This window comes from Molothrus aeneus, chromosome 1 (assembly GCF_037042795.1).
Source record: "Molothrus aeneus isolate 106 chromosome 1, BPBGC_Maene_1.0, whole genome shotgun sequence".
Taxonomy (NCBI): Eukaryota; Metazoa; Chordata; class Aves; order Passeriformes; family Icteridae; genus Molothrus; species Molothrus aeneus.
The window spans coordinates 99,790,140-99,812,733 of NC_089646.1; the positions used below are offsets into that span (position 1 = coordinate 99,790,140).

At 39.9% G+C, this 22,594-nt stretch overlaps 1 protein-coding gene across 2 annotated transcripts in view; it reads right to left on the reverse strand.

Annotated features, from left to right (window-relative positions):
* The window catches only part of LDLRAD4 (low density lipoprotein receptor class A domain containing 4), a 284,002-nt gene that overhangs the window by 163,898 nt on the left and 97,510 nt on the right, over positions 1-22,594 (reverse strand). For both annotated transcript variants that reach the window (XM_066561328.1, XM_066561317.1), the window contains exon 2: positions 18,307-18,764. In XM_066561328.1, the coding sequence (XP_066417425.1) occupies positions 18,307-18,346 (40 nt within the window). In that variant the 5' untranslated portion in view covers positions 18,347-18,764. The remainder of the gene's footprint in view (positions 1-18,306; positions 18,765-22,594) is intronic.

Genomic DNA, 22,594 nt, shown 5'->3' on the forward strand with positions numbered 1-22,594 from the left:
AAACTCAGTCATGATAAAATTTCTCACCCTTTTCTCTCAAGAGCCCAATTTCAACTGGACAGCTATAGGATTGTAATAGGAATTTCAACAGGATATAGGACTACACCACAAAACAGGGACCATGCTTTTCTGTGACTGCATGCAGCCCTACACCCTACTGATACCCCCAACTCCAGTGAACAAGGAATGCCCAATGCTGATGGAAAGGAGTCTCCTCTGCAGCAGCAGTCACAGTTGTGCAGATGTACTTGCAGCACATGACAGATCCAGGTGCTTCTCCCAGTTCTCCTATTCCAGAAAAATGAACAGGATAATTAAGCATGTTGGGATTTACTAAGCTGGCAGATTTAGTACTGAAGGAGAACACCTTGTGCAGTAAGCAAAGTCCTGATGCATGCTACATTACCTGCAGGGCAAAAGGAGACAGCCTTATTTGTGTGTCAGCTTCCCCTCCATCTTGCATCCAGTGATTTCCTACTTTCTCCTGCCATGCAGAAAATACCCTTATAATACACAAGTTTTCAGTCTAATCTAATATTGATAAGGTCATAGTTTTGCTGGCAATGCCAGTTAGCTTCTGAAAGTGAGCTTCATGTATGAGCTTTCTTACTACAGACAGCCAACAGACACTGGTCCTTCAGAATTAAAACTAATTCAATGTTTAAAATATTCACAACTGTTTTTTTAAGGAACCACATGCACACACAAATCAGTGCCAAATATAATGAAAAGGTGGAAGTCAGAAGATTTTGTGAGCTGTGGAATTGCCATAGCTGGTTTTTTGCCATGACAGATATAATGCACATTATATACAAATGCCATAGAGGAACTGCCTCCACTCCATTCAGTGTGAAAATCAAACATTTTAAAAATTGATGAAAAGCCTATCATTGATATTAGCATATTATTTGACAATGTCATAAATTATTAAATGTAAAATTACACAGAAAGGCAAATTTTAAGTTTCTTAGAAGTCCTCAATCTATCTGCACTTAGCACCTTAGATTTAGCTTCCTTATAATTGATATTTCTAGATTTTTTTTAGGTATCTCCTTCCTTCCTCATGAAATGTAAAATCTACCATATGCTTGCTGTAAAACTGTAGTTTCAGAAAATTTTCTAAGGTTTCAGGCTACTGCTTCAATAATAAAAGTTAAAAGTTACTACAGAAACAAAAATCCCAAACTATTTTAGCATTAAAACTTCCTTTCTTAGAAGGAAGTTTTATGGGGCAGTTGTGAGAAAATTTTAAATGCCAAATGTGCTTGAGTAGTTGCAAAAAGCCACCATCAACAAAACCATCTTACATGATGGCTCATGCAAGGTCTCCATATACTCTTTTAAAAATAAAAAAATAAGTTAAAGAGTAACACATGTTGTTAAAGCCCAGAATCTAGAATTTCAAGAACCACAACCCATTTCTGCTCCTCCTGGTGCTAAGTTTTCATCACTTCACACACATTTGAATCACAAATACTTGCATACCTTGCTGCTGCACAAGGGGAAGTGTTAGATGGCATAAGCAGAGCCCCTTTAGACAGTCTGATGGCAGAAAGCTTCTAACTAGAGCTTAAAAATTCCAATTTTGTAGGAAGGCTCCTTACACATGATCATCTCTCCTAGAGGACGAGAAACAGTGGTCTTAAACAAAGATAAAAATTTTGTTCTTCCTCAAAATGTGTTGTAACTCAACACACACAGCCACCAGTCCATGCCCTGCTAGAAGGGATCTTTCAATCACTCCTTAGCATACCTCATGCACAGAAACTGCGACAGACAGCTTGGTCAGCTCTTGGCAAGACCACTGAAGCCAGCAGAAGCCAATCTCTCGGGCTCTAAGCTGGAACAAGAGGGCTGTGATGGCTTCCAGCAGAGCCCCCTGTTTGACTGCTGCTTCCTTTCCATGAAGAAGAGGGAGAAACACACAGAGTCAGGCTCCCAAGCTACCAGCTGGACCAAAACCCCTGAGAGGAGATGGTGAGTCTTATCCAAAGGCTCTCCTCCTTTGGAACAATCACCAGGAAGAGGTGAGAAATGAGGCACGTGCACAGGGCAGCTGCCAGGAAACTTCTGGTCCATGTACTGAATCCCTTGTGTGCCCTTCCATTGGTCCCTAAAAATCTTCCCGAGGCAAAGGAATGTGCAAGTGGAATGTAGGCAGAGCTCTGAGAGGAGCCAGGGATCAGAAAGTAGGAGGAACATTCAAACTGACAGAAAACTGCAAATGCTACAAAGAAGAAAGTGACTAACCTGCTCTGGGAAAATTCCCCTCGCAAGGACGCAAAGCTGTGTGGTGTGTCCCTGAAGCCAAGGTGATTTGACTGAGGAGGATGAAACCAAGCTTTAAATAGGCTGCTTGCATCACATATGAGAGGCCACAAAATAAATACTTTGGCTACCAATAAGGTCTGTAGTGAAGTCTGAGGGATGGGAACAACATAGAAAACTGAAAAGCAAATCACAGGCTCAACTGCTTCATCGGGTTTTTAGCACAACTTGATTTGAGCTTAGGTAAAAGACTCAGCCCTTCTGGGTATACCTAGAGTGAGAAATGTGAAGGGAGAACAAAGCAAAATGGCTGAAAGTAACTTTCATTCAGGCACTTCAAAGAAAATAAGGATATGTGTCCTGATGGCAAATGCTGAAATTACTAAGCTGTGGTTTATTGTAGACATGGCAGTTTAATCAAGGTAAGCTTTATAAAGAGACACGTTATCTTTTAATTGATCAACAGATACAAGTGGAAAAAACAGGCCAAGTTTGGAGCTTGCAGACCTGTCATTCAGGATCTTCCTCAAAGACCTCAAGAAGGAGTTGCAGTGCACTCAGATTGTCTATTTTCTCCAACTAAATCAGATGGTCTAATAAAAGAAACTACCACCTCCTATAATTTATGCCTTGTAGAAAGTACTGATATGGGGATGTATAGCTCCACATGATATATTTCACAGCAAATGGAACAGCTCTTCTCAGTAACAAGAATACCCATGAGATCATCAGACTCGCAATGTCTTCCAAAGTCAGCCTAAGTTATTACAGGGAAACTGAATCTCCAGATTTCTAACAACAAAGTCCAGAAGAATAAATTTCAGAAGGAACATTTCATTTGACACACTATGCAGTCACACACCTGCCAATACCAATATCTAAACTCTAAATCACATGCAATCTACTCTTCATGACACCAACAACAGTCGGTCAGGAGAAGACACAGAGCCATTAAGAAAGTACATTGCAAATTTCAATTACACTATCATAGGAAGTAAAAAACAGAGTCACTTTTTTTTTTCCCAGAGAAAATACACTGAAATAAGACAACTGTTATTACTACTGAGAACCAAAAACCAAAGTTATGTCCTATCTCCAGCATGACAATTGTCATAGCTTTTCCTCTTACCTTTATTTTAGTCTTTGTTCCTTCAATTTTTATTCTTTCAATTTCTTGTTTTAACATAAAACTATTTGCTATTTTCAGGTGTAGTTTGGATTCTCTGTAATTCTTTCTAATATACAAACTCAGATAGCTAAACTTAACTGATTATTACTTGTTAAGAATATAGAAATCTATTAAGTGATCTTATAACCCAAATAACATCTTGTGGAGTCTGCTTTTGTTGTAAAACTTGACAGAAGAAAGAAAAAACCCTAACAGTATTATTACTATTATTTCAACCAAGCTGCAGAACAAACTTAAAGTAAGGAGGGAAGGGTTATTGTCTCACTTCACACTAAACTATTTAGTCACTCTTAACCAACAACAGTATCAATGGCAGGTAAAAATATTCTCACTATGTTAGAACATCTGCATAGTGGTTAGAGAATACATTTCCACAGTGGACCAGAGCAGTAATGCATCTCTCCCTATATATCTGAACCTTTATAACACTATGAAACTTGAAATACTCTTTTCTAAATGGACATATTTTTCAATTTTGTCTCTTCTGGTAGATGCATTTAGCAAAACTAAGTGTTCTTAACTGTTCAAGTTTTATTAAAATGGGAGCTCTTGTACCATTTACATGAAGACTACATTGTTCTTTATTTCATTTCTAGTTTCTGAAGAACAGTCTTGAAAGATTAGAGTACAATAAAGGCATGAGGGTCTGCAGATATTCTACACATCACCCTCACAGTTTAAGCTGCACTCTGGAAACCTCATAACAGTCAGAAGATATTGACAATCTTACATAATATTAATCAATAAAAGAATTCACTTTGGAATGCCTTTGTAAAATTATTTCTATTTTTATATCTCAAGGATTATTGCTGCACTCAATTTAACGATTCATTACTACCACAGAAGTAAAATGAACATGTGAGGTTAACAGCTATAGCTATTAGGTGTAACCTAACCAGCATTATACTGCATAATTGATCTACTTTCTTCAAGAATAATATTCAGGAAAAGGGAATTACTACTACCATCTCTATAAATAGTACAGAAAGCCTGGGGCAAGTGTGTGGGATAATAGCAAAGATGAGAGACAGGAAAATGGGAGCGCACCAAGAGTTTATTTATAAATATCTGGGAACTCATTGCTTGGCATCATGTAATGTCTACACAGTCTCACACTGATCGAACTTTTAGACTGTGCCTCTATATTTAAGAGCATAAAAACTAAGAATGAGCACACTAGACTTCTGACACTCTTCCCCGAAATGAATGTAGCTCTTTCCCAGTTGAAACTGTTTCAAGATTGTCACTACAGGGATAAGATTTCCAGAGTTTGTTCACTGTACAAGTATTTAAGTTTGTTCCCTGTACAAGTATTTTTTCTGATCCACTGTTGGCAGAACTTCAGTGTGGTTGAAATGACAGCAATCACTGTTAAAAGAATCATCTTAACCACTATACATCTAATTTTATCTTCAGCTTTACCTTCTGCAACCATCTCAAGTCAGGCTTTGATGTTCTTCTGCCTGTCCAAGAGCACTATACCCAGGTGGCAGGCTCAAGCACGTATTTCTTTCAGGATGGAACTCCTCAAGTCCAGTTCAGTTTTAGATATTGTCCCTAGGTCTCACTCCTCTTGCCTTCTATTTCACATTAACATAACATCCCATTGCCTCTGAACAGCTGGAAAAAAAGCAATTTCACTTTCTCCAACCTCCTGTTAGCAGGAGGCTACCACCTACTCCGGTAACAACAAAGCTGTCTTGTGGGCTGAACCACAGTGCCATGAATGGGGACAACTGGGGGATTTTGTTCACAATCCCAATACTAATTGAAAGCAAAATGCCAATATGGCAACAGCTGATTTTACTTGCATGAGAATTTTCTCCTTGTTGCTTGTCCATTTCTGGTTTTAATGATGGTTTGTTTATGTAGCAGAAGATGTCTCTTAGCAAACTGAAGAATCTTGAATGCTTATTAAGAGATTTCCTGGAGATGAAGAGCTCATATGCCTGAATATTTGTGGGGTTTGGCATCTTGTTTGCTTGACTTTCAAACAGACCACTAGTTATACTATGAAACAGAATCTTTCCACAAAGTTTGCCTTTTTGTCCTTCAGATAAAGCAAATCACATAAAACCCAAGACTTTCTGAAGATCTTCAACTTATGTCTTAAGATACCACATCAAGTCTGATCCATAAGTGTGTAAAGCAACAAACTAATGAGCCTGCATTACATTAATGAAATTATATTTTGCATTTAAAGACCTTTGAAAAAGAAGTGACGCTAATATGGACTGCTTTATTTGTATTCATCTCACTACATTTTGTTCTCATAAATTTCAATAATCCTACTCTGTAGTTGGCAATTCAATGACAGAGTTTCTTTAAGCCTTTTAGTAATACCCCATATACTTTAAGCGGTTTGGTATCCCAGCACTCTCTTCTTCCCAATGCACAATTAATACTTGCAGATGAGAAGGGTTGTTTGTGTTACATATTTTATGGGCAGCTGTAATTCTTCTTCAGAGAACTTCTTTCCAGCACTGCTGGCATAAAACAAGCCAACAGTTTCCACAAGAAATCTTACCAGCTTACATTCTTCTCCTCACGGCAGCAGGTAAAAAGTACAAAAATACAACAGAGAAAATATGAGAAAATAGTGCATTAGGTACATTAGTGCTTTTCGTTATAACCTCACCCTTCATACAGGGTTTAAATTCAGAGGCTGTAGCTTTAGTCCTCAGGTCTGCCAAGCTCCCAACTCACCTCATCTCAATACCGTATCAGTGTCCCAGGTGCCTGTCTGCAAACACTGGACAGCAATACTTTTTCTTTCTGCTTCTATCTTGTCTTTTTTAGATGCTGAGGCTTTAAAAAGAGCTGTTTCCCTTCACTGTTTTGACACAGCAGGGTCCTCATCTCAGCTGAAGGCTCTTTGGTGCAACACTGATCACTACAAGCAGGAGTCATGCCTGAGAGAACATTATCTTGTTTATCTCAAAAAGAAGAAAAACATGGTTTTAAAGCAGTGACATACTTGAAAGATTGTACAAAAGCCACTAAGTCAATGCTATGGCACTTTCTCCATGCATACACTAGAGAAGCCACTGAATAAAAACATCTTCAAGAACCATACTTGTCGCCTTTCTTGTTTGGGCTTGTCCCTATTTCTTTTATTTCACAGAAACTGTCCAACAATTTATATAAACAGCAGTGGCTTGGGCACAAAGGTTATGATTGCTACAGCAAAAAAAAAAAAAAAAAGGATCTTCAGTTTACAGATGTCACCTACTTCCTGAGTTAAGAAGAGTGAGGCTTTTCTGAACTTTAGCATTGCTGTGGCAGGTCATATGTCTCTTCAAATTCTCGCTCTGAGCAACTGGAAGCAGATACTATCCTGAAAGTATTTCTTTTGAGATAAACAAATCAAGAATAATAAAGATCAGAAAGAGGAAAAATGGAGATGCATGCCCAAATTCCAATTTTTCCGTTTAAATCAAGCACTGACTGAGTGCACAGCCAGGCTGTGAATCCATCTTCAGCCAGTATGAATTACTGGTTTGTATAGTCTGAGCCTCCAGGCTAAACAGACAATTCTTAAACAATTCATATGCAAGCCAGTCTTCCAGGCTTTTCTGAAGCCATTACCTTGTCCTGAGTCTACCTATCACCACCTCAGCATATGTACACCTACAACACAGGCATCCAGCACTATCAGCCATCAAATGGCATTGAACTAAATTATTTTACCCACTAACAGCAGAGACATATTTATCCTCAGAGGCGTGGATTGAAGGTGCTGCTTAGATGCTGGCTGTAGAGTAAGATTCTTCTTGGGCATTTTCATAATGAAAACTCTTCATTGTTAACTCCTCACAATTCAAGCAAAGCTTCCTCTATTCTTGCACTGAAATCAGAATGGAGTAACTTTCTTGTGAAGTAAGTGAGAAAGCTAAGAACACAATAGGATAGAAATTTTTAAGAAAAAAAATCAAACCCTACAATATATGAAAGACATATTGCTCAGTCTGTTCTCCATTGCTAACAGATTATACTGGGATGAAAGAGAGCATCATGGAGACAGACCTGTGGCTCTGATGAACAGGGAGAGTGTCCCAACTTGCCATCCACATACCAATACATCTGCTTAAACCCCAGGGAAACTCAGCTTCATGGCTTTCAAAGTTTAAGGATTCAGCAGGCCAAACTACTGGGTAAGTTTCATAGGCAAATGATAGTGGTGTGATCCTAATAAATTATAGTGGAAAGGATTCAACTATGATACAGAGGAATTTTGGTTTGCTATCAAACTCCAAGTGCCTGGGCTCCAGATACTGCCAAAGCCTTCCTGCTTGAAGCCCCCTTGGCAGAGAAATCAGGACAAGCACAGCCTTGGAAAAGATGGGTCTCAGAAAGCACCGTTGCCATTACAGCTATATCATGGTGATGTATTCTCACAGGGAAAAGAGTCTCTTTGTGTGTTTGTAAGAGGCTGGAAGGGCTTGAAGGCTACACCATATTAGCAAGTAATGATCTTACTAGAAACCGACCATTTTGGTTATTCACTGTTGCCGAGGGCTGAGTAGAAATTAAAAAGGGTGTGAGTATCCCTCTAGAAAGGTTTTGGAGCAGAGGTTGGGCAGCCCCCAGGGAGAAAACCTGGGAGAGGCACAGCGTGGGGTGCACGCCCGGGTGGATCCATGCTGCTCCCTAATGAAGCGCTCCGGCTGAGAAAGCCAAGCCCCAGGATGGGAGGTGCAGTCGATACAGGCACAGGAACACGTGTGTCCACAGAAGGGCTCAGAGCATGGACTGTGCCCACCCATAACACCCACACCAAACAGCAACAAAGAAAGGCCTAGAAAGAAGTTAACACCTGTGAAGGCTGGCTTCTTTTGCTAAAAAAGCAAAAGGTTTTGAATATCAGAGATGTGAATGTAGCATTCAATCTGCATACAGGGTATTACCTTCTCCTCAGTAACTTTTAGGCTTTTCTACCACATTTATCTTGTAATGTCAACTTTCACTTCTCTGTTTATCCAGACTGCAGTCAGATTTCTAAAGGCATTACTACAGCACAGAGCAAAGAAACATAACACTAATCCATACTATTTTTTTTGGTGGTAAAAGAAAACTGACAGAATATCAAGTCAAATGGGTCTGCTTGACATTACAGAAAAACCAAACAGCAAAACATTAGCCCAAAAATTTATCTCACCTCAAGACAAGTGCCTGGGAATATCCCGCATCATCTTTACATGAGTAAAATTTGGGTTTTTCTAACAGCATTTATGTTTCCAATTAGCCACTGCATCTCTTCAGCTTCCAATACAGCACAGTCAAGTGCTTCTGTAGCTTTGCACCGATTTGGGGCTTAGGCTTCCTCTTTTAGCACTTTTAAGTCTGTAACAAAATGCATTTCTAGCCTGCCTCACACTGGTGCTCCAAGACAAGGAGGCAGCCCCACTCCCACTGCTGGAGACCACCAGCAGCAAAAGGTAAAAGGCCTTTTCAGCAGTAAAAATACACTCAGCCAGCAATGGGCACAGCCTCTTTTCCCCTAAAATAAAACCAAAAAAAAAAAAACAGCCTACCTAATTAATTAGAAAAACTTAACAGAAAGCATAGACTGCAAATTTAACAATCAATTTTCACCACTTTTTATTTTCTGAGTTTTACTTGAGGGATGATGTGTGCATTTTGTCCTTTCAAAAAGTCTGCCTTTTTATTATGATTAAGCACTGAAACATAGCATATTTACAGCTAAATTTATTGTCATATTCAGTCTGGAATTGGCCATTTGGCTGACTAAGTTGTACCACACGAAGGCATCGTGACATGTACTATTAAGAAATGAGAAATGGCAGATGGGCATTTCCAAAGAACCATCAGCTTTGCAAATGGCAAAGCTACAGCTGAATATCTGCTAAAAATGGTTACCCAAAGGTGAGGATCCAGGCTTAACATCCTCCCTGAACATGCTGGAGCGTTTTCTCCCACTTTGGGAAGAAGTTTGCCATTTCCAGTGATACACTACTTCACAGCATAATTTTAATAATAGCATATTTCTCTCAATTTGAACCTTCTTTTGCTCTGGTGTGCCCAAACCACTGCTTTTCATTTGGCTCTAGACTGTCAGAACAAGCAGCCCCCACACATGTACCCAAAACTACACCTAGACTGAAAATTAAAGGACATCAAAATGAAATTTAAATTAAATAAAAAATGAATGAAAATTTAATTTAAAATAATTTTTAAAAATATTCCCATATCAGAATAAGCAGGATGTTGCTTGATATGAATGGTGTTATATCATGCAGTAGTCTGCAATTCCAGGTCCACAAAGAATCCTTTTCCAAATCCAGGGACCCTCAAGTTGCTTCACAGGGCACCACACCACTGCACTTCCTCTGGAGTCCCTTTGGCTTCTTTCCTGCCTTTTTTTGACTGCTATTCATTGAGCTCCATGTGGCTTCACATGGCAAGGCCTCTTCTGGTAGTGACTGCCACCCAAATTGCCCCCCTTAGCAAGTGGAAAAGGATGTAGGGCTTCACTGAAACAAGCAAACAGGGAAGGAAGTCCTGTACTCCAGTTAAATATAAATTTGAAAGGAGAAGCATTTAAAATGTGAAATTTTTAGCCTGTGTGACATGTCCCTCTGTTTCCAAAAGGACTGCCACAGTTCAAAAGCAAGTAGTTCCTGGCCAGTTGGAGATTAAACAGTTCTCCAACATTTTGAGGGGAACTACCCATTTTCTTGAGGTGAAAGGAAACAAAGAAGAAAACACAGTATTTGACCTACATAAAGTTTGGGATCAAAACTGAAAAGCCAGCCTTCTAGCTTGAAGAAAATCCTAAAGCAGAAAGCATTCTTGTTCTAATCACTGACCATGAGGACAACAGAAGAACTACGTTGGGACCAAAAGCTATCACTCTCAGGTGCCAACAGTACTTTCAAATTCATTTTCACAGTTTCATACTCTTCTGTAATTCTATTAAAGTTTTTAACCCTGAAGAGGAGACTTCCAAACAATGCAATACTAAAAACAGTACTGCTGAATGCTACTGAATGTCACACATTTAGATGGGTAACTCTTAGAGACCATGGTTGTATCTTCGTCCATGTACTTTTGCTGAGAACACTATCTGTACTCCAAAAATTGCTTACCCTAAATAAAATACCTAAGGAATACAATGGAATATGATCTGTTACTATCTGTGTGCTGAGTAAGGGGCTTTGCAAAAGAGCAATCTGTTTCTCACAAGAACTAAGAGACAGAGTTGTCTCTGAGTGACACAGTAACCTTGAAAATTCATAAAATAAGAATGCAATTGTTAAGAAAATTGCAAACATTTTAGTAAGGCCAGAACAGTTTCATGAAGGAGATGAAAACAAAACTAGAACAGAGAGGGGTGAGAATTCTCTGCTACATATTCAAGTTGAATTTTAAAATGAAATGTTTATCTGTACTTGAAAATCATGCAAATAATGAAAGCAGCAATGTGGGAGATCTGTATTAATGTATAAATTAATTTTCAACTGTTTTCAATATTAATTACACTATATACTTAATATAAGACATTTCAAACCTGTTTTTCTATTTTACATTGAGCCTCAATTATAATTCTGAGAAAGAAGGCTACCTTCAGCAGCAGATATACCAGTTACAGATCAGTTTTGCTCACAATAAAGAAAACAACCTCAGGGGATTGTTGATTTGGTTTTGCCCTATTTTTGGTTATTCTTTAAAATTACCTTTTAAATATGCTTACTATATAAGAGTGGCAAAAGTGTTTCTTAAAATACTTGCATACTGTGAAATGGAAGAATGGATGCAGCATTTCTGTAACATTAAAATATTTCTATACAAGTTGCACAGACACAGAAACATGTCACACCCCCAAAAATAAGACATCTAAACAAGGCCAAGCTATAAGGAAAGCAATGGAGTAATATTCCAGCAAAAGGAGAGTTAATACTTTAAACACCCACAACTCCTAATCTATTTTTTATCAATTATTCCAAGAGCTCAACAGAATCTACTTAAACACTTAGATGATAGAATAGTACAGGTGTGTTACTAACTTTTAAAATGTACATTTATTATCCAGGGAACCAGCAATAAGAGCATCATTTTTACAGAAAAGTAAGGCTGGAAGTGCTCTCATGAAGTCCATTCCCCTGCCCCAGAGCAAAATCAACTATACATAAACTATTCCTGACAGATATTTGTCTAACTTGTTCTTAAAAACCTTCAGTGACAGAGGCTTTGCAACCTCCCTAGGCAATCGGCTGCAGTCCTTAACTATTCTTACCATTAGAAAGATTTTCCTAATGTCTAACCTCAGTCTCTCCACTACAGCAAACCTGACTGCTACTTTGTGCTCTATCCCCAGCAGAACTGGAAAACAGTTTCTATTACTTTACTCTTTACATGAAATTTCCATATATTTTTAAATGGTTATCACATCTTCCCTCACTCATTCCCTAAATGCATAATGGCCAGCTAGGTCATATGCAACCTGCTGGAGCAATTTATCTGCTCTCCCATGTAGTCCCCTCAAGGAGCCTCCCTATTCTGGCACTGCCACCCCTGTACCAGAGACATCTCCACCCAAAACGCAGGCAGTTAAGCAAAACAAGATGCAGGGAGAGAAGCCAAACTGGATGGCAGCCTCTGGGATTGCCTTCAGGCAAAGAAAGGTCCCACACCAACCAGAAGAAGCCACTGAGGAAGAGATGCAACGTGGGGAAAGGTACTCACCCCAGAGAAGGGCAGATGAAGAGAGGAAGGGTTGAGTCTAGAAAAGAGGGAGAGAGGCTCTTATAGGACCTGGAAATAGGTTGCAGTTGGTTGTCTGGAAGTGGGAAAGGTCTGGAAACAAAGGTGAAGGAAAGCAGTGAAAAGCAGGAAGATTACCAGAAGAGTAGAGAATTTGGACGAGAAGTGAAACCAAATGAACAAGTGGGGAGGGATGAAGGAGCTTCAATACAGAAAGAGGGGAGGAGATCTTGGCACTGATGGCAGAAGAGGCAAAGAGAGGTTGGGACAACATGAAACACAGGAAGAAATGCAGCAGAAGTCCTGTGTGCCAGGAAATACAGCACAGAGGTGGGGACACTGGAGAAGCTCCACCATGTTTCTATGAGCATGAGTGTCTTCTAACAGATGAATTCTCTTTCTCTCCTACAGCAGGGCCTGTGGGAGTGCCAGCCAAGCTGAGGATCTGCTCCTTGGGAGTAACATGGTCTCTCTGGATATGGCCCAAGGTCAAGCTTCGGTGACAATGACTTTCAGACATAAGGCTGTGAGGGATTACGGAAAGATTTGAGGGTGCCATCACTTTCACAGGGAAAGGTGTGAGGGAGAAGATATGCAGCTATGACAGAATGGGATCAGGAGATGACAGAGAAAGTCAGTGCTAGATTGAAGGGCAGCAGCACAGAGACTCTTACTATTTATTCTGGTTTCCATAGTGCCAGAACTAATAATCCCTCCAGCACTGCTGAGGGTCACAGGGCAGGAATGCCTCTGAGTCAGCCCAGGTCTGACAGAGCTTGTGCTGAGATGGAGTTAAAATCCTCATGAACCTAGGCTGACCTTGCAAGGTCAGGAGACTTCATACACTGATTCCTAATCCATCCCACAGTGTTCCCATTATCCTTTGATCATCCTGGATGTCTCTGTGCCATGCACTCCCCAGTGATGGAGGGCAGACTTCAGAATCACACTGTTCTCCTAAATGAGCACTCAAAACACACACTAGGGAAGGAAGTGGCTGATTTTAAAAATAGACCTTGGCTGTCCAGAATTGCCACTGCTGTTATCCCAGCACTGGCATGGCACTGGGAATGGCCAGTGCAGAAGGTGCAGAACTTCATGTGCAAGTGAGAATGTACAAAAGGTCCTTCTGACCATCACCCCAAAGCAGTGCTGTGTCACAGCCACATCTTGTCATGCCCCTCAGTGCATCAGACATGCCCTGACACAAATCTGTGCTGCTTCTGGCAACCAAGGGAAAAAAATCCTCAGAAAGTTTGAGTTACTGCTAGTTACTGGTCTGAAAAAGACCCTTTTTGCAGTTCCCAGGGGTCATGTTGTCTAGACCTCTGGCCATTCATTCTGCTCTTCTCTGGATGCTTCTAACAGACCCACAGAGCACTGCTCAGAGTAGAAATAGTACATCAGCCACACAAATGCCAAGTAGAGTGGAAAAATCATTTTGCAGGCAGACTCCTGTCCATATATTCTAGCACAATATTCATGGCACAGAATTGTTGATTGATAGCCATTTTCTGAACTCTTGCAACTGCCCGTCTGTTTTCTGCAGACCTGGTGTCTCACCAGTTATTCTACATTTTGATTTGCACAGCTGATTATTCCTGTTGAACTACAATTTAGAACTTGTCCTTGATGAACTACATCATATTTATTTCAGATCAGTTCTCCAATATATCACATTAATTTTGAATTCTAATCCTGTGCTCAGAGGGTTTACATCCTCCCCCTGGTTGGTGTCATCTGGAAATTTTGCATGCAGATTCTATCATCTAAATCATTAATTAAAATATTGAATATTTTCTGGCAATCTAGGGCAGAATCCCACTTGACAGATCCTTCTGGTTTGACTGTGAATCACTAGTAATTATTCTGAGAAGAGCTTTCCAGCCAACTGTGTACCCACCTTGTAGCCCATTGTGCCACCTTGTTTATGAGAAGCTGAAAAGACTTCCAAAAATCAAAATATATTATTTCTCTGCTTACAGGAAAATTAGGCTCCATTGACAAGGTACCTTCTGGGAAAAAAAATCCATGCAAATTCATTTATCATATTATTATCTACAGGCTAATTATTAAAAAATTCAGTTGACTATTTGATTCAAACTTTTTTCCCCAAGAATATAAGATAAGCTAGCTACTCCAATGGGGACATGGAAGGACCCAGAACAGTTTATACACAGGCACAGTGTTTGCTCTTTCATAGATTTTTTGAACCTAATCTGTCCTCCAAATGTTCTCCAGTGAAGCCACTAATTGTTCAGAGATTGCTTCAGCTATTTCACCCAATGTTGAAGAGATAATTTAATAAACTCCATCTTGTTCTAAAACACCCATTATCCTATCTCATTAATTTATAATCTGTTCTTTTCCTGCTCTAGTTGGAATTCTTACCTTTCTCAAGGTCGCAGTTCTTTTCCTGCCACTTGATTCCAGATCAGCCTTTTAGGCAAAGAACGATACCAAAACTTACATGAACTACTAAGTCCTCTCTGCACCATCAGATTATGAGTTTTTTAACTGACATTTTGTAATTCCCTGTCAACTAGTAGCCCAGAAACTCAGTCTTCCTCTTATAACTGCTAAGAATGTGCTACTTTTCTTTGTTATCATACCCTTTATTAGTTGTACCTTGTTCTGTGAATTGGCCTACCTTATTTGACCCTTGCATTTTTCTCATCCTCTTTTACACTCATCTCTAGTAACATAATGAGTTTCCACCTTAGGTGGAAAGAGCTGAGGACTGGCAGAGAGCAGCAAGGAGTAGTCAGATTATCAGATCATATAATTTTGTCTCTTCTTGCCCTTTTTTACTGGAATGCCTTTCATCTGGGCTTCTTTTACTCTTTATTTTGACTGGGAAAGAAAAATTTATTTCCTTTTAAAATTGCCAGAATTTCTCAGGTTTGTATCCCAGGAAACATTACCTATCAGTTCTATGAGCTCAGTGCAATATACTTTCTTGCATACTATTGTTTTTATTCTCAAATTCTCTCTTCTCACCTTCTGAAGAATGACAGGCTCACTCTTTCCTGATTGCTACCACTCAAATTGCATTTTACCATCACAGGCTCAGCCATCTCTTTCCTAACCAAGCCTAGGAGCACTTCCCTTCCACTGCTATTTCTACATTCTGTAATCCTGAACCTGTTATACTCACATGATCTACTGAATTCAGTATTTAGCATGTAAAGTGGAAATATTCAAATGTTTGCTACTGTTTGCTAATACATGATAAAATGACTGGGTGAGCCCATGTCTTGGGACAAGAGCCACCTGCAAAAAAGGGAATCTTTGGCATCAGTGCCAGTAAAATAAGCATACAGACAGGATCAAAATATCTCCTAGCCATAACTGCAAACCTTTCCAGGTAACAGCAAATAGCAAAGTGAAAAGGAGGTTTAGGAAAGACTCTGACCGTGGCTGCATAGAGGCACTGTCCTCCCCAGGCTTCTTTTGCCAGCACTCTGGCCAGCTGTAAATTGAAATTATTCTTCTGGTTGTTGCAATAGCTGCAATCACTTAGCATGTCTAGATTCAGTGTTGACACCACCCAGGCTTCAGATATCAAAGCTTTTTTGTACAAATTAGCTCCCCTCTCATGTGGCCATGCCCCCTCTGCTGCTAGCAGATATTGTTATCTCCTACAGCTAAACTGGGACTCCAAAAAAACAAAAGGGGCACTACAGCAAGGATCAGATGAGCGACCATAGGCACCTGCCATTACATTCTTATTGCAACTCTTAAATTAGCATAATGCAGTCCAACAGATTTCTCTGAGAAATACATACCTACCCACTGTTTATTATTGCTGAGTACATCATATAAATCTAAAAAGGAACAAGAAAGATCTCCAAAAAGTAAATACAGATATCAATTTGATACAAGTTGGAAGTTTTCTCCTCATACAAAGGAAATATAATTCAACCTGTTTCTTTAACAAGTCTCCTGAATGTTTGGTGCACCTTTATGTTTAATAATTCTTTAGTACAGCTGCCAAGATTTGAATATGTTTATTAACATCTTTACCTAAGGGCAATTCCAAAAGAATATAAGAATTCCTTATAGGAGACCAAGCAATCTTCATGCCATTAAGTCTCCAGAATAGGTCTGAATCTGAATCTGCTGGGTTGCACCACTGTCTGACTGTTGTCCTGGGCTTCCCAGGACCCCAGTTTCATATCTCTGAATTTTATGCAGCTCTGCTTGCCAGGTGTTTTCCATCCAGCAGCAATCATGAAACCTCAGCTTTCCAACACAACCCTCCCCAAGCACCCTGTCACAGTGCCAGCTTCTGGAAGCTAAGGGGCAGCAGACACAGTGGCAGAAGAGTGTAAAACTGGACAGAAAATAATATAGTAATGCAAGGGTGTTAGAAGTAATAGGGTTTCCAGCAAAGGAGAGAGCCAGGTTAAAGAAGAGAGCAGATATCCTCACAGTTGGGAATTTTGGTTGAAAGCAAAAGAGAGACAAAAACTCCCAGGAAAGAGCTGAGGACTGGCAGAGAGCAGCAAGGACTAGAACAGCAGTGGGGAGCTTTAGGAGTGTGCTGCTGGCTAGACAGAGGAAGGAGAGCCCTGGGGTTGTCCCAGACTTCACCTTTCCCATCAGCACTGGAGCACATGTGGAGGAGAGTTCCTGTTTCCTCTCCTTCAGGACACGTCTCACTGGCATGCACAGAAACCAGGTTGTAAATCAAAGCAAGGCAACACAGACAGCTCAGAGCTGCACCGCCACTCCAAACTGCTGTGCTGGTGCAGACAGCTGGACACAGAACCACACCCCACTGCAGCCAAAACTCCTTCTGAAGGAAAATATTTTATATTAGAAAAATAAATCTCTTGCACATCACTAGTTTACACTGTGGTACTAATCCCTTATCTAGACCTACGAAAACAAGAATAATATCCAGTTGATTTTCTATGCATTTTTTGCTGTATCTCAGCTGGCTGGCAGACACGGAAACAAAGCAGCAGGATCTGCTCATCCTCTTTTCCTCCTCCTGCCTCTCAAATTAGAAACTATCCCATACAGGGAAAGCATTAAATGAACTCCAGCAGACTTTACACTAGAGGGAGCTTTCCTCAGAAAGTTACACCAGCGTGGCATCCTCTTTCTCATTGCATTATTTTTAATCCATCTACAGAGAAATACATCAGACTGAGGTGAAACAGTTCCCATTTAAACCCTCCAGTTTAGCCAGTTCAAGCACTGCAGCAGGCCAGTGGTGCAGAGGGGGAAGTACAGAGAGGGTGCCTGGCAAGGTCTGCCCAGAGATGTGCTCCAGCAGACAAGATAAGGCTCAACACTGACATGTTGCTGAGAAGCCTCCTGATATGAACCATGTCCATCCTGCAGCCTCACCAAACTCCTGTGTTGAGCACAAGAGCAACTTCACAGACTACATTTTATACTGACCCAAGAGACCACTCATGGTTAAGCTGTTATGAGTACTTTAACGAGGAAAGCTGAGATAAACTTTCCCCAAGGCTCATGGCCATCCATTTCTGAAAGCAGAAACATGGATAACTGTGTTCCTCACTGCTGATCCAAGTGTTGAACTGGTCTTCAAGTCAATTGTTTTTAAATACTATTTAAGCTGAAAGTACTACAAGATGCTAATGACAGTCAGGACCCATTCATTTTCCAAACTCCAGTAAATCATCCTGAGAATATGAGTGAAACTAGAACAGTGTCACATTCCTATTTTCTGGAAAAATCCCTTCACCCAGGACTTTTCTCCTGGGAAGCTGAGAAGACTCAGAAAAAAAGGAAAACGATAATTATCTGATTTGCTTTTCCTGTGTTTTGCTGCTTTAGAATCTGTTTGGAGATTGTTTACCACAGGTGATTGTTTAATTGGATTTCTGTAGTGTTTTGACTCAATGGCCAATCGGGGTCAAGCTGTGCCGAGGCTCTGGAAAGAGTCCCAAGTTTTCATTATTATCTTTTTAGCCTTCTGTGAGTATCCTTTCTGTATTCTTCAGTATAGTTTAGTTTAGTATTCTTTAATATAATGTAGTATCATAAAATAATAAATTAGCCTTCTGAGAACATGGAGTCAGATTCATCATTCCTTCCTTCCTTCCTGCCACGGGGCACCCAGCAAAGAGAACAGAAATCCTTACCTGTGAAAGCATTTGTGGCCTGAAAACCAGCTTCCTGCATACTGCTCTTCCAGAGAAGCTTGAGATTCCCGTCTCAACCTGTCCTTACTGGAGACAACTGCTGAGCTTGTTGCTGTCAAGTCACTTCCATCTTAGCTTGTCAGAGTCCATTTCTCTTTCCATTCCTGTATCTGGCACCATCCAGTTCCCACCTGTTCCCAGGTCTTTCGATGTGTAAGCAGAAGGGATCTGCACTGAAACTAAGGAGAAGTGTTGGACAGTCCCATCAACCAGCCAGCCAGAGGATTTGTGCCATGATGAATGTGAAAATGAAGCAAATCTCCTGTCAAGACTTCCCTTCCCTTTTACAATTAAGTTCTAATCCTGTGTTCATCCAGCACCATTTTTTCAGGTCTCGGCTGATGGTGATGTTCAATTGTCTCTCCTCTCTTGTGTTCCTCTCCCCTCAGGCACGCTCACTGAGAAATTAAAAAAGAAGAGATTATGTTTCCTGATGACCTGTAGCAACACTAAAATTAACAGACTCGAGGGAACAAAAACCCAAAATACATTATCAGGGATTGATTGTACACATTAAAGGAGATCTTCAGAAGGCAAATCTTGCGATTTTGCTGAGATGCAAAGTGTGACCACACAGCTCTTTGAAGTGCAAAGAGGAACAGTGCTGAGGGTGTCATATGCATCTCTGAGAACATGATATGATTTACATTTCAAAAGCCATATTTAGCAGAGATGGGGGCAGCAATACAATAACAAAATTGCAGTTAAAAGAGAAAAGGAAAAATACTCAAGGCTCTCAAGTCTAGTCTATTCAAAACCACAGTGAAACTATTAGCATTTCATATAGCTGCTTCCCTCCTTTTCTGGAGCAGGAAAAAAGAGAGCTGTGTGCCAACACTATATATGCCATTCTTACAGTCTTCTGCGGTTAAAAACCTCTGCATTTCTTCCTGTCGATTAACAAACTTTGTATGTCTTGCTGTAGATTATCTTTTAAAAATCTCAATTGTAACTCAGCTGATACAATTCAGGTGCCTTCAGACATTCAATGAGGTTGGTTAAAAACACCCACAGGCTACACAGGCAGAAAGGTGGTTACATTTCACTTGATTACTGCTACTCCTATATAGCATGGATACTTACAGCTCACTGAAAACTACAGCTTGTTCCAGGCCCAGATTTTAAAAACTAGGATAAAATTACTTTAATGGGGTGAAAGTGAACAGCAGACAGGCACGTGTTTAAGGAGAAGATTATTGTAGAAAGCAAGGAAGAAAGAAAAGAGGACTTGGAGGAGAACCCATCACTCCCCAGCCATCCTGTTCCTCATGCAATGATGCTCGGCTCACTATCTCCCAGCTCAGTGGCACAGGCAGGTTGAAAATATATCTGTGATGATCTTATGACCTACTAATGGATTTTAGATTATGAGTCCAGCCAGGGCTTGCAGTACAGGATTGGACCCAAGGTCTACCTGCTGGAGCAGCCCCTGTCAGAGTATGGCAGTCCCAGCAGCCCCTGCTTTGCAGAGCATTGCAAGAGCCAGCTCAGGGAGCAGGTGGCAATAACGCACTGCTTGCTCCCCAGCCCCACATCACCCTTCACCCTGACCTGCAACATCTGGAGATGAGCTTATATGCTTCAGAACAAGCCTGTTTTGGACTCTGAATATCCCAGAGAGTCCAAAACTGCAGAGACTTCATGCTCCTTGGGGTACAGTCAGCCAGGCCTCGAGGGCTTCATCAGGGACCCACCTTGGGTGAAGGACAGAAAGGATCTCTCCTCAAGTGTGCCACTGAAACCAAGTGAGCCTGACACCTGATGAATGTCATCTTCCTTGCAACACATTGAATGGAAGCTAGCCGCTAGCAAAGATTAATCTCAATGGTATTGCTTTTCCCCCCAGTTTTGTAATGCCACTATTACTGAAGATCACATGTTTTTTGTCTCAACACACAGCACAGGAATGACTGATTAGTTACTTGTATTCAAATCTAGTCATTTGCATTCAGAGCAAATAAGGTTACAGAACAGATTTTAAATGTTTTCCCCATTTCTTACCCAAACATCTCAACCTAATAGAGAAGAAAGTGGAAATTAAGGGAGAAAGAAAAAAAAAAAATGTGTAGTATCTTTTATCAGAAAACACTGCATAAAAAATTTTAGAATAGTGTTTTAAAAGCCATTATTCCTGAATATTATATAGGTCCTTGAGATACTTTTTCAACCCTTTGAAGTGCTCAATGCAACTAATAACAATTTCATGTGAGGCTATTTTATTCTAAAATATATATAAAGGAGCAAATACAATGTACATACACAGCAGCATATAGTTCTTTTGGGTCTTAACACTGTGCTAATTATTCTATAATGACTATAGGTGGATGCTGTACTCATTTCCCAAGCTTTCTCTCTAGAGGCCTAAGTTTCCTCTATATTTATAAGAGGAGGTCCATATTTACATTTACAGTCTTCTAACTTTTGATTTTGGTTTATAAATCCAAAATTTTGATGTTTCTATTTTCAACATTTTCATTTCACATCTTAGAGATGCTCAAGAGATGTGCAGTAATACATTAGCATCCAGGGAAATTCTCCTTTTTGATTTCTATATATTAGATATCAAAAACTTCTAATTCTTAAAAGAATAAAGTATTTTCACTTTACTGAAAATTAATATTTTATTAAAAGAATAATTATTCTCCACATCTTCAACAGTTCTGCTAAACTAGTTAAGAACCCAGTAGTGCTGAAGAAACGCTACAACACAGGCACTTTCAGTAACCACTGCTTATTCACAAAGAAAGATGTAATTTTAACAACATTACAAGATACTGAAACATTTCAAGAGTTTATTCAGACCTTAATATTCAAAGGATAGTGCACTGCATCCAGTTTAAGTCCTTCCTTAAGGACTCAAGGTATGCTGGTATCTTTTGATTGCCCTAAATGAGCATTTTCTACCACTGCAAAAGTGCTCTTCTCCAGTGCCAGGTAACAAAGTCAGAGGTGGATGCAGGATGGAAGGAACTGGAGCAGGATGTTGGGGCAAGCCTGTGCATAGCTCAGCACTTGCTGGGCCTTTTCACAATTCAAAACCAAGTTCAGTACTTATAAAATGCTTCTTCCTTACAGCTGCATGGCCTATTTGGTGGTCCTTTTCATTAGGCAGACTTTAATCAGTCACATTTGCACAATTTCAGGTTTCTCAGATTATGAATGCATCCAGGTGAAGATGACAAAGCAGCCCAAATGATACCACAGCAAATAAGGAAAACTGAAAATTTCAATTAAAAGAGCATGCAGAGCTACAGCCTTTCTATTGTACTTCACATTATCCAGAAATTTTCCACTAAAGCTGAGCTTATGTTTAAAGGGAGGAGTTTTATGTTTGTTTCCCAACACACTGGTATGTTTGCATGCATGGAAAGGGTCAGGACCTCTGCTGACACATTTCAGCATGGCTCAGCCAACTCCACTGAAGCCATGTGCTTATCCTTTTCTACCAGAGTGGTGTAGAAATGCTGAACCAACCTGCTTAAGGGCCCAAAAAGTGAAAATACCCATCTAAAAATGAGAGAATAAACAATACTGATAGAACTACAATAAGGTGTGATCTTCGATGTAACTTTTTTGCAACCTGCAGAGACCCCAGTGGGAACTGATTAGCAGGCAAGAGAAAATGTGGACTAGAAAGAATAGAGATTTTTCTCTTTGCTCCATCTGTTGCCTTCTTTCCAATAGCAACAAGAACTCTGCTTCCACTTCTGCTTTCATTCACCTACTCTGCAGTGTTTTATGAGTCTCAGAAGCAAACCAGAGCAAACCATTGTGCTGTATAAATATGTAGCTTAAGGATTTTTGGCTACTATGCACTTACACAATGGAATATCTAGAAGAAAAATCAAATCCACTTATTTTCATCCACTCCACTTTTCTCAGATTTGGTCCTGAGAAAGACACCACCATCTAAACCTCACATGAATTGCAAACAGAAAGTATTTTGACTATTTAACACCTTTTGTGTCTTACACATTCTCATGTTATATTTAGCTAGTAAACATGTTATTTCCCTTTTCTAAACTTTCAAAGATGCAAAAGGGTAACGTTAAAAAAAAGAATCTGAGGGAGAAAAGTAAGCAAAGAGTATAATTAAATGCTGCATTAATATCTACATTTTATGGAGTATTATGCAACCATCAACCAGGACAAGACTGGAGGAACTTGTTCTGAAAGAAGAAGTGAAATATTGCTTTTTCCAAGACTGATATTTCTGTAACATCTTGAA